The following is a 13,216-nucleotide window of genomic DNA, read 5'->3' as shown; positions in this document are numbered from 1 at the left end:
CACGTGCACTGGGTCCATCCCTGGTCTCCTCCAGATCCACAGCGCTTGCCTATCACGTGCACTGGGTCCATCCCTGGTCTCCTCCAGATCCACAGCACTTGCCTATCATGTGCACTGGGTCCATCCCTGGTCTCCTCCAGATCCACAGCGCTGGCCTATCACGTGCACTGGGTCCATCCCTGGTCTCCTCCAGATCCACAGCACTGGCCTATCACGTGCACTGGGTCCATCCCTGGTCTCCTCCAGATCCACAGCACTGGCCTATCACGTGCACTGGGTCCATCCCTAGTCTCCTCCAGATCCACAGCGCTGGCCTATCACGTGCACTGGGTCCATCCCTGGTCTCCTCCATATCCACAGCACTGGCCTATCACGTGCACTGGGTCCATCCCTGGTCTCCTCCAGATCCACAGCACTGGCCTATCACGTGCACTGGGTCCATCCCTAGTCTCCTCCAGATCCACAGCACTGGCCTATCACGTGCACTGGGTCCATCCCTAGTCTCCTCCAGATCCACAGCGCTTGCCTATCACGTGCACTGGGTCCATCCCTGGTCTCCTCCATATCCACAGCACTGGCCTATCACGTGCACTGGGTCCATCCCTGGTCTCCTCCATATCCACAGCACTGGCCTATCACGTGCACTGGGTCCATCCCTGGTCTCCTCCAGATCCACAGCGCTTGCCTATCATGTGCACTGGGTCCATCCCTGGTCTCCTCCAGATCCACAGCGCTGGCCTATCACGTGCACTGGGTCCATCCCTAGTCTCCTCCAGATCCACAGCGCTTGCCTATCACGTGCACTGGGTCCATCCCTAGTCTCCTCCAGATCCACAGCACTGGCCTATCACGTGCACTGGGTCCATCCCTAGTCTCCTCCAGATCCACAGCACTGGCCTATCACGTGCACTGGGTCCATCCCAGGTCTCCTCCAGATCCACAGCGCTTGCCTATCACGTGCACTGGGTCCATCCCTGGTCTCCTCCAGATCCACAGCACTGGCCTATCACGTGCACTGGGTCCATCCCTGGTCTCCTCCAGATCCACAGCACTGGCCTATCACGTGCACTGGGTCCATCCCTAGTCTCCTCCAGATCCACAGCGCTTGCCTATCACGTGCACTGGGTCCATCCCTGGTCTCCTCCATATCCACAGCACTGGCCTATCACGTGCACTGGGTCCATCCCTGGTCTCCTCCAGATCCACAGCGCTGGCCTATCACGTGCACTGGGTCCATCCCTGGTCTCCTCCAGATCCACAGCGCTTGCCTATCATGTGCACTGGGTCCATCCCTGGTCTCCTCCAGATCCACAGCGCTGGCCTATCACGTGCACTGGGTCCATCCCTAGTCTCCTCCAGATCCACAGCGCTTGCCTATCACGTGCACTGGGTCCATCCCAGGTCTCCTCCAGATCCACAGCGCTTGCCTATCACGTGCACTGGTTCCATCCCTGGTCTCCTCCAGATCCACAGCGCTTGCCTATCACGTGCACTGGTTCCATCCCTGGTCTCCTCCATATCCACAGCACTGGCCTATCACGTGCACTGGTTCCATCCCTAGTCTCCTCCAGATCCACAGCGCTTGCCTATCACGTGCATTGGGTCCATCCCTAGTCTCCTCCAGATCCACAGCGCTTGCCTATCACGTGCACTGGGTCCATCCCAGGTCTCCTCCAGATCCACAGCGCTTGCCTATCACGTGCACTGGTTCCATCCCTGGTCTCCTCCAGATCCACAGCGCTGGCCTATCACGTGCACTGGGTCCATCCCTAGTCTCCTCCAGATCCACAGCGCTTGCCTATCACGTGCACTGGTTCCATCCCTGGTCTCCTCCAGATCCACAGCGCTGGCCTATCACGTGCACTGGGTCCATCCCTAGTCTCCTCCAGATCCACAGCGCTTGCCTATCACGTGCACTGGGTCCATCCCAGGTCTCCTCCAGATCCACAGCGCTTGCCTATCACGTGCACTGGGTCCATCCCTAGTCTCCTCCAGATCCACAGCACTGGCCTATCACGTGCACTGGGTCCATCCCTGGTCTCCTCCAGATCCACTTTGCATACTGCACAGTTACACAAAATTCTCTAATAAAAATGTCACTGCACCAATAGCTAAACGTAGGGTCATTATACTATCTGTTGCAATTATGCTCAGTGAGAATATGAAACCATAATTATTTTAATGCTAGGAATATGCGTAGCACCCTAAGTCCTTTTTGTGTTCGTCAATCAGGAACTTGCTGCAGCCAGTGCTGGAGGTCAGACAAGACGTTCTCTAGCGTTCTCATGTGTGCGCCTAGTCTTAGCAGCCATCTTCTAAGCGCTCTGGATACAAAGACACAATTCAAGATAGACATGCCCATGTTTGACACTTGTATTTAGTAGATAAGTCTTGAACATTTTATAGGCCATGACAATGACTGAATCCATTTTCAAAATGTGTGATGTACATTCGGGCCAAGTAGATTATGTGTTTATGTTAAGTTGGGTGAAATTCAATGTAAACCATTTTAAAACGATTGCAATTTTGGTTATTTTTTGTGGAAGCCTATGTTAGAAGAGTGCTTTAAACTATGACCTCCTCAACCAATGTTCATTAAACTTCAGATGTGTCACCACAAGTGCTTCGCAGGAGGCTGTTTGAATTTAATGAACTTCAGGAAAGTTTTTCCACCAGATTTTGGATTCCATATGGAAAGGTCAATGTGACCTAAACTCTTGAGGATAAGCAATGGATTATTGTTTATTATTCTCATAAAATGCAATTTAGAGGTTCTGGTAACATGATTGTAAACTGTATGGTTAAGCAGGGTGTAAATGTCGCCAGGACTCTGTCATTTGTTACTTGTGATATACTTTTTATATTCGATACTTTTAGAAGTAGAAACGTGTATGGAATGCAGTACTTCATCCTTTTGTTGTATGTTGTAGTATATTGTACTAAATTATAGGCTTCTCTTTTCTTGAAAACCACATTTTTTGAGGGCGATTTAATTTTCACCATTTATGGAAAATAATGAATACATGATGTGACATGATTCATGTGACATATGGACTCTGAAACTGCAGCCGAACCATTGTAATAGTAATGATACAAAATCTTGCAAATCAAGCTTCCAATGTTCTTTAATTTTATTTTATTATATTATCACAGTGCATTTCCTTAAACACAATTTAGGAGCAGTTGTTCCTGTTGCTGATAACTATATTATAGAATAAGGGACCCCACAGTTTTCGAGAACATGGGGCAATTCATCTGTTTAAAAAAAAAAAAAACAGTGGTTCATTGAGGCCAAATGGTCTCAAGGGTGTTAAAATACCAAGGGTCTTAGGCAATTTTTTGAGAACCCAACAGTACATAATATATAACAGGCTAGTATAAAAGCAGGACAGTACTTAATGCAATTAATGTATTCATTGCATATTTTTGTGATACTTTTTTTTGGTCATAACTGGCATCTATTCCCTTGACCCTTGGTTTTTTGTGTGTTTTTCTTCATTGAAACCTTAAACTTTAGGGATGGCTGTTGGAAGTGGCCGAGAGTCAGCATGTGGGTGTGATATAAAACTCCTGTGTAAATGAATGCATTACATGAGGCGTTCCCTAGTAACAAGGCCTGAAGAAGGCCTTATGATGTGCTCAATTTTGTCATGACCGGGTTTGCCTGAAGCTTTTCTTAAACAATGTAAAATGTAATACATTCTTTGGTACATTTTCGGAATCTCTGTGCAGCGCCTTATTCCAGGTGATAGCCAGAGGGCTCGCTGTCTACCTACCTGCACACCGCTTTACAGCCTTCATGCGTTCATTGTGGCTGCCTCCTTAAACAGCTGTGCTGGCCGTGTCCTTGCTATTGCTGAAGCCGAAATAAAGTTTAAACAAACAAAACAAACAATTGCTTGTAATTTCACCCGGAAGTAAACAAGTTGTTGTTATACTTTGGCAACAGAACAAAAGATCAACTCTTAGTGTCTTTTTTTCTTTCCTTCTTTTACTGCTCATGACCTCCTTTCTGCCCATTCATTAAATTAGCTGGTGGGGTGTATGGAGTCCATGGATGCATGTGTGGCGGATGGATGTATGTCTGGCTGGGTGAATGCTTTGTAGTTTACACGGGCACATGCCTGTCTTGGGCTAAACCTCTGGCACAGATCTTGCTTTCATGGCTCCAGGCTGTGTGAGTCCACACCAATGGAACTGCTGCTTGGTGAGGGAGTCCTAATAACTTTGAACCACATGAGATTAATGTGACCTCTGGCCTTGTTTTTGAAAATGTATGAACTGGAAATGCAAAACTGATGGTGTTTTTTTATAAAGGTGTTTGTAATTTCTCCTTTCTGTTGCTGAGAACTGTCCTGTAAATTCAGTTTTTCTAATTGTAGCCTTCCCCCTCTTGTTGAATTTTGAACTTTATTTTGCCCTTGGGGATTCTGACTGTCGCACAATTCGCAGTTCTTGTAGTTTCCTGTTTCGTCCTGGAAATAAGTGGTGCCAGTTACTGCCAGGTCTTGTCTTTGCTACTTTCTTGTGTGGTACTAGCCTGTTATCTTTCAGGTTGTAGTCAATCTAAGGTGTGACGGGGTCCCCTCCCCTTACTCGCTGGATGCTTTGCCCTCCCTGAGTATGTGGGCCATGCTTAGCTTGGCCCACCACATTTGTATTTCTATGGGTTGATGGACAGAGAGCTCCGTTTGTATCTCCCCTCTATTTCTTGCCTTGTTATCCAATCATTCGGCTGTATCAAGATGCCTACTTCATGTTTAATCCAGTGGTCTCTCTATCACTAGAGTTAATCGCCTTCATGTTCTAAGGGAGCTGGCCTCTCTGGTCTTGAAATATGACCGGTCTGCCTTCCAGCCGTTTGCGGATGCTGGAGTCTGTTCGAAGGAGCAGATGGGAGTATCGGCGAAGTACTTCATGGACCACTTTCCTACAGAAAACCTACTGCTCCGTCTTGTCAAAGTAGTTCATTGTCTTACACTTCAGAACACCATATCAGGAGTCCTGCGGGCTAAGGGTATCTCGGGCAATACTGAAACCCAAACCTATTTTTGTAAAAATAATCTACATCTGCACCTGCCTGTTGGCATAGATCCCCTCCCCCCATGAGCGTGGAGGACGTTTGTTGTAGATCTACAAGGACATTAGTTACTTCTGAGAGTAACCAGTGTTACAAACTCCTCATTAGTTACACAACATGTGGGATGGTGAGTTGTTTCCCTGCATCCTCCATACTATGGGTTGGGGCAGTGATAGCGACTGCCCCAACCAATCTGAATCTTTTGTTACAATGGGGGTAGAGTGGAACCTGTTGTCCGTTCACCTTGTCATATGAGTGACCATTTATTTCTTCCCCTTGACAAAGGCCAACAACACTGAGCATCACTAGACGGCCCTGCTGGAGAAAATCCATGTCTTTGATCTACTCAATATTTTGTGGGTATATGTATATATCGCGTCCTAGGCACATGGGGGTAGAGCTCTTTACATATAATAGGAAATAGACTAGACACAGCATAGGATTACTGAACACATATGTGGAAAGAAAGGCAAGTGTAAAAAATGTAGAGAGAGGTTGCGAGGAAGATACATGCCTAGATATAAACATAGATGAGAGTTTCCAGGTACATTTTATAAACTTTGGTCTTCAGCTTTTTCCTAAATGCGAGTAGGGATTTGTTGGTTCTTAAATCTTGTGAAAGATTGTTCCAAAATCTAGGAGGCATTCCTTAGAAGGCTCAGTGTTTCTCTTCTTTCCTTCGGGGAATCTCCAGTATTCTCCAGGATTTGTTCCTGGTGTTTCTTTCCCTTCTTGGTTTACGCAATTTGTCTTTTAAGTAGAGGAGGTGTCTAACGTCACTGGCTCCATGGGTAAGCGTTCAGGCTTGAGCGGGATTCTGGCCTTCAACGGGTGCCAATTGGAGGTGTCTCAAGATAGGACTGATGTGGTCTGGCTTCTTTGCCCCTCTGACTAGCCTACATGAAAGATCACTTTGACAGACGCTAAAGCATTTTTTATCCGGCCTGTGAGCAAGGTTTAGCCCTGTCTAGGTGAGTGATGACTAATGGCTTTTCTGTAGATCAGAAATCATCTGGTGGGATGTACAGCTGCAGTTCGCAGGAGAGTGGAATCTGTGTTGTTTTTGCCAGGGCGTGCAAGATTATTGGTCCAGTAGGTTTTGATGGCGTCTTTAATGCGGTTAGGTGGTGATACTATTGGGGCTAGTAGGTTATATGTGCCTTCGAAGAATTGTGAGAGGCAAGAGCTGTCTGGGCCACAGCAAGGAGCCAGAATCGGTTTAGATTCTTGTCTTGGGTGAAGAAAGCACCCACTTACCACCCGGGCCCTTTCTGAGGCAAAGACATGCAATTCTGTGACCCAGCAAGACTGTGATTGAGGTTTTTTTTGCCTAAGAAAAAAATCCAAATAGGAATCATTTAACATCCCATCAGCAAGCATGCCCGCACATAACTGGTAAAGCACAGTGACACATGTGAGTCAGCCTATTGTAAGATACAAGAACAAGTCAAAACTAGGAGCATGTGAAGTGAAACTAGTGTCAATGTGGTCTTCACATGTTCAATGTTCTGTTCATGTTTAATCGGCCCACGCATGGGGTCGGCCTATTGTGAGGTGCATGAACAAGCCAAAACTATGACCACGTGATGTGAGACTAGTGTCAATGTGATCTTCACATGTTCAATGTTCTGAACTGTTCATGTTTAATAGGCCTACACGTGTGGGTCGGCATACTGCATCGTACAGAAACAAGCTAAAACTACTATGTGAAGGGAGGCTAGTGTGACTGTGGTCTTCACATGTTCAATATTCTGATCTCTCCATGTGTAGTAGGCTCACGTAGTATTCTGCTGGAAATGTTTGATTGTAGGAATATTGTCATTTGCTGGGAAATCTGGAGTTTTCTGTCAGAGAAAAGTGTAGTAATTGTGATTATTTTTTATTTTACTTTATACCCAGGTTTAGATATTTGCAAGGATTTTGGGCAATACAATGTTCATGCAAGCCCCATCCCCCTGAATTTGTTCGGCACTCTAGTAGTTTTGGGGAATGTCTTGGGTTGGTAGGTTTCCCTGCATGCTGGCTGATCTGGACCCAAATGCTGCAGTCATCCCCCATGGAAGTTTCCTCATTAAAAACATTCCCTGGTGTGGGCGCCGGCTTACATGCAGTGGTGGACGTGGTGGTGGTGGTGGTAGTGGTGGATGTGGTGGAGGTGGTGGTGGGGGACGCGGTGGTGGTGGACGTGGTGGTGGTGGTAGTGGTGGATGTGGTGGTGGTGGATGTGGTGGTGGTGGTGGATGTGGTGGTGGTGGTGGAAGTGGTGGTGGACCTGGTGGTGGACGTGGTGGTGGATGTGGTGATGGATATGGTAGTGGTGGTGGTGGACGTGGTGGTAGATGTGGTGGTGGACCTGGTGGTGGATGTGGTGGTGGACGTGGTGATGGATGTGGTAGTGGTGGTGGGGGACGTGGTGGGTGTAGTGGTGGATGTGGTGGTGGTGGATGTGGTGGTGGATGTGGTGGTGGTGGATGTGGTGGTGGTAGATGTGGTGGACGTGGTGGTGGTGGACGTGGTGGTGGTGGTGGACGTGGTGGTGGTGGACGTGGTGATGGATGTGGTGATGGATGTGGTAGTGGTGGGTGTGGTGGTGGACCTGGTGGTGGATGTGGTGGTGGACGTGGTGATGGATGTGGTAGTGGTGGTGGGGGACGTGGTGGGTGTAGTGGTGGATGTGGTGGTGGTGGTTGACGTGGTGGTGCTGGTGCTGGTGGTGGTTGTGGACGTGGTGGTGCTGGTGCTGGTAGTGCGAGCGAAAGAGAGAGTGAGTGAGGGGGGAAGGGGAAAAAAAAGCGCGGCCCGCACCAGATAAAGTACTGACACTGCTTGAGTTATTCAATGCACTTTATGCCCCGCAGCTGGTAGTAGGAAAGTAACATGCAAACATAATGCAATGAATGTGATGGGACACTTTGGAGAGAGAGCCGTGCACAAGGGGAAACTTATAATGTGATAGTTTAGGGCTCAGTAGTGTCAGCCTTATATTGAGGCTATTAATTGTCGTTACAAAGAAAATTGTAAGACGAATTGCTGTCTCCGTGCGACCTGCGACAAGAAAGAGAGAGAGAGAGCGAGAGACAGAGTGCGAGCGAAAGAGAGAGTGAGTGAGGGGGGGAATGGAAAAAAAAACCACGGCCCGCGCTGTGTTTAATGACTATGAATGACTAATGCTGAAACTCAAACAAGCAGCAGCTGTTTTCAAGCACACTTGTGCTTGCATCCGCCTTGCGGGAGCAAGCAGCCGCCAATTAGCACGTGTGCCACTGCTCGCTCCCGCAAGGTGGATGCCACCACAAGCACAAGTGTGCTTGAAAAGGAGCAGACCGATGGCTTAAGGCCCTCCTAGGGCAGCAAATACTGCAGTCATCCCCCATGAAAGTTTACTCATTAAAAACATTCCCTGGTGTGGGCGCCGGCTTACACGCAGTGATAGCCCACACGTCTGATACCCCTACGCTCAGGAAATCCAGGTGAACATAGCTGTGCGTGAAGGTTTAGCAGAGTTATCTTCCTGTGCGAGAGGAAGAGTGAAGGGTTTTAATGTGTTCTGGGAAAAAAAAGACTGAAAATCAGACAAATGTCTTGTTCGGCAAGTACTCCCAGCCAGCCAGCCAGAAGGAGGAGAGGTGTGGTCGCCGCGATAGAAACCGTAGCCTGTGTAGCTGTTGAAAATATATGGTTGTGCTAGGATTCCTAAAGGCCCAGGGTTGCTACTAGTGACCGAAGGATAGGTACCCTAAACTGACATTTTGCTTTCTGTTGCTTTCCAATTTTCCAGGATGCACTGCAGACAGTTTATCTCCTGTAGGCTCCCTGAACCCACTGAAAATCCACACGTCTGGCTTCTCCATGCTTCTGAGACCCAGGTCTGGGGCACGCCTCAGCAGGGTCATGTTCCTGACTGAAGGAGATTGAGGCATTTACCATATTTTGGATAAAATCGTAAAAATCTGGCAAACATCTTGTTCTGTGAATTCCCCTGGTCTACCACTTAGCGCAAGGAAGATTTTGAAAATATATATATATGACCCAGGGGTGATGCCAGTGGCCAAAAGTTTGCTGCCCTTAACCAACAGTTTGCTGTTGGTTCTTTTCCAAATATCTTGAATGCACTGCACCCGGTTTATCGTCCCAGGCACCTCAGACTAAAAAAACAAGCATTGGCATAGCCAATAGGTCTCGCCTTTGGAACCTTACAAGTGTTTAGTTATCCAGCACAATATCCTTGGTGCAACAACATCAAGTGTTGCAAGGCTAAACACTTATAAGGTCCCAAAGGCGAGACCTATTGGCTATGTCAATGCTTGTTTTGAGTGAGTGGCTCGTGCAGGTATGCCACTGTGAGGTAGAGATGCTGCGAGTGCTTTTACAGGAGCCCCTGTGACATTGCGCCTCTTCAAAATGTACCTTGTGTCTGGTGTAATACTTCTAGCCCCTATTCACATCTTCTCGCACCCAATGCATCCTTAAATGTTACATGTACAGCCGGGGTTGACACTCCTATTACCCCTGCCCTCCAGTGACACTTTACCTGTCACGGGTGGTGGTGGTGGTGATGGACGTGGTGGTGGTTGTGGATGTGGTGGTGGTGGTGGTGGTGGTGGATGTGGTGGTGGACATGGTGGTGGTGGACATGGTGGTGGTGGACATGGTGGTGGGGTACGTGGTGGTGGGGTACATGGTGGTAGTGGACATGTTGGTGGTGTACGTGTTTTTTTGGTGGTGTTGGTGGACGTGGTGGTTATGGTGGTGGTGGACGTGGTGGTGGTGGTGGTGGTGGATGTGGTGGACGTGGTGGATGACATGGTGAATGTGGTGGTGGTGGACATGGTGGTGGAGGATGTGGTGGACGTGGTGGTGGATGTGGTAGTGGTGGTGGTGGACGTGGTGGTGGACGTGGTGGTGGACGTGGTGTTGGACGTGGTGGTGGTGGATGTGGTGGCTGGTGGAGGATGTGGTGGCTGGTGGATGTGGTGGTGGACGTGGTGTTGGTGGTGGAGGTGGTGGTGGTGGACATAGTGGAGGTGGTGGTGGACATGGTGGATGTGGTGGTGGTGGACGTGTTGGCGGTGGACGTGTTGGTGGTGGACATGTTGGCGGTGGACGTGTTGGTGTTGGACGTGTTGGTGTTGGACGTGATGGCGGTGGTGGATGTGGTGGACGTGGTGGTGGACGTGGTTGTGGTGGTGGACGTGGTTTTGGTGGTGGACGAGGTGGTGGTGGTGGACGTGGTGGTGGTGGACGTGGTGGTGGTGGTGGACGTGGTGGTGGTGGTGGACGTGGTGGTGGTGGTGGTGGTGGTGGATGTGGTGGTGGTGGTGGACGTGGTGGTGGATGTGGTGGGGGCTGGTGGATGTGGTGGCTGGTGGATGTGGTGGTGAACGTGGTGTTGGTGGACGTGGTGTTGGTGGATGTGGTGGCTGGTGGTGGTGGTGGAGGTGGTGGACCTAGTGGATGTGGTGGTGGACATGGTGGTGGATGTGGTGGCGGTGGACATGGTGGCGGTGGCGGTGGATGTGTTGGCGGTGGATGTGTTGGCGGTGGATTTGTTGGCGGTGGATGTGTTGGCGGTGGACGTGGTGGTGGACGTGTTGGCGGTGGACGTGTTGGTGGATGTGGTGGATGTGGTGGACGTGATGGTGGACGTGGTGGTGGTGGACGTGGTGGTGGTGGACGTGGTGGTGGTGGTGGACGTTGTGGTGGTGGACGTGGTGGTAGTGGTGGTGGACGTTGTGGTGGTGGACGTGGTGGTGGACGTGGTGATGGTGGACGTTGTGGTGGTGGACATGGTGATGGTGGACGTGGTGGTGGTGGACGTGGTGGTGGTGGACGTGGTGGTGGTGGACGTGGTGGTGGACGTAGTGGTGGTTGACGTAGTGGTGGTGGTGGATGTGGTGGTGGATGTGGTGGTGGACATGGTGGTGGTGTTAGCAGTGGATGTGGTGGTGGTGGTGGTGGACATGGTGGTGGTGTTGGCGGTGGACGTGGTGGTGGTGGTGGTGGACGTGATGGTGTTGGCGGTGGACGTGGTGGCGGTGGATGTGGTGGTGGTGTTGGCAGTGGGCGTGGTGGTGGTGGTGGACATGGTGGTGGTGGTGGATGTGGTGGTGGTGGACGTGGTGGTGGATGTGGTGGTGGTGGTGGACGTGGTGGGTGTGGTGGTGGACGTAGTGGTGGTGGTGGTGGACGTGGTGGTGGGTGGTAGTGGTGGTGGACGTGGTGGTGGTGGATGTGGTGGTGAACGTGGTGGTGAACGTCGTGGTGGTGGTGGACGTGGTGGTGCGAGTGCGAGCGAAAGAGTGAGTGAGGGGGGAATGGAAAGAAAAAAGCGCGGCCCGCACCAGATAAAGTAGTGACACTGCTTGAGTTATTCAATGCACTTTATGCCCCGCAGCTGGTAGTAGGAAAGTAACATGCAAACATAATGCAATGAATGTGATGGGACGCTTTGGAGAGAGAGCCGTGCACAAGTGGAAACTTATAATGTGATAGTTTAGGGCTCAGTAGTGTCTGCCTTATATTGAGGCTATTAATTGTCGTTACAAAGAAAATTGTAAGACGAATTGCTGTCTCCGTGCGACCTGCGAAAAGAAAGAGAGAGAGAGCGAGCGACAGAGTGCGAGTGAAAGAGAGAGTGAGTGAGGGGCGGAATGAAAAAAAAAAAAACACGGCCCGCGCTGGTTTAATGACTGTAAATGACTAATGCTGAAACTCAAACAAGCAGCAGCTGTTTTCAAGCACACTTGTGCTTTCATCCGCCATGCGGGAGCGAGCAGCAGGCAATTAGCACGCGTGCCACTGCTCGCTCCCTCAAGGTGGATGCCACCACAAGCACGAGTGTGCTTGAAAAGGAGCAGACCATTGGCTAAAGGCTCTCCTAGCGAGACCTAAAAATCCATGAATATCTGAGGCGGCTATGTTTTTGATGAGGGGGATGCAAAGAAATTGTTTTTTGGGGAAAAGAATTGCTGAATTTCTGACAACCTTCATAATCAGTGCATTCTCCCAGTCGGACGGGGCAAGGGATGCCTCGCTTGCACACTAGAGCCCTTAGAGTGTACACAAGTAGAACGTATGTAGATTTTATAATTTCTATGTAGTCCTGACTTAGATGGTTTAATGCAAATACCAATGCCCCACACGCTGTGATTCTGCCACAGTTGGGGCATCTGCACTATTATTACATATTTGATTTTAATATTACTGCCTGTGTAACTGTTCTCTTTCTTGGCTTGTGTCTTTTTGAGAAGCCAGGGCCGTGACCTGCAGATCTGTACCTGGGACTTGGCGGAAGGACGGAATTCAGTGACTGAGTCCATTTTCACTGAGAGTGTTGGATTCTGCAAGTGCTCGCTGCTGAGGACGTCCCAGGACCGGTGGCTGCTGGCTGTGGCAGGGAGAGAAACGTCAGAGGTAGGGGGGCAGAGTTGGGGTATTCAATCCACTCCATGCATGCAAATGTACTCACATGCACACAAAGCACATGTGCAAATACATGCAGACATGTGCTCCTGCACGCACACGTGCAAGAGGAACAACATTGTATACGAAAAAAGGATGAGGTGGAGACTTAGGGCGTGAAATTGGCAGCTATGATGTTCCTACTAGCCTCGGTCTGCCATCAGTTTATGTTAATTTTGTTTTCTGAATAATCTTTGAAAGGGATATTTGTGAAAATAAAGACACCCGTCCCCAAGATACCATACCACAAATGTTGGATCATGTTTGTCTCCACTGCTCCTGTATTTCAAAAGGAACCAACACAAATTTGTGGTTATTGTTTTCTTTCTAATTTTTTGATAGTGTGCCCTTGTTTATAGGGTAGAGAATTTCACAAAATGGTTTTGAAAGCACTTTTGTGTGGAGAGTAGAAATGACACATCGATGGTCTAGTGTGAAGCACAGCAGTACTGGCTCTCGCGATGTGCTAGTCTGCTAAACATGCCGCCTTTGAGCAGAGCGTTATCTTAATGCATTGTAAGCACAACACACTTTGGTACCTTTTCACTAATGGTAATTGTGGCTTTAGTTTGTTGCAGAGCAAGGGAGTGGGTGAGCTCAAACAGAACTGTCAAATGGGGAAAGCACTTCCCCCGCTGGCACCTGTAGTCCATCCTCACCCCCAGCCGATTAGCC

At 49.4% G+C, this 13,216-nt stretch overlaps 1 protein-coding gene across 13 annotated transcripts in view; it reads left to right on the top strand.

The window, feature by feature from the left end:
• GNB1L (G protein subunit beta 1 like) overlaps positions 1-13,216 on the top strand; it is a 502,841-nt gene that overhangs the window by 339,255 nt on the left and 150,370 nt on the right. For all 13 annotated transcript variants that reach the window (XM_085633690.1, XM_085633691.1, XM_085633679.1 and 10 more), the window contains one exon: positions 12,331-12,493. In XM_085633690.1, the coding sequence (XP_085489816.1) occupies positions 12,331-12,493 (163 nt within the window). The remainder of the gene's footprint in view (positions 1-12,330; positions 12,494-13,216) is intronic.

The sequence above is a fragment of the Triturus cristatus genome, chromosome 11 (genome assembly GCF_964204655.1).
Source record: "Triturus cristatus chromosome 11, aTriCri1.1, whole genome shotgun sequence".
NCBI lineage: Eukaryota > Metazoa > Chordata > Amphibia > Caudata > Salamandridae > Triturus > Triturus cristatus.
This window is presented reverse-complemented; position numbering and strand designations above follow the sequence as displayed.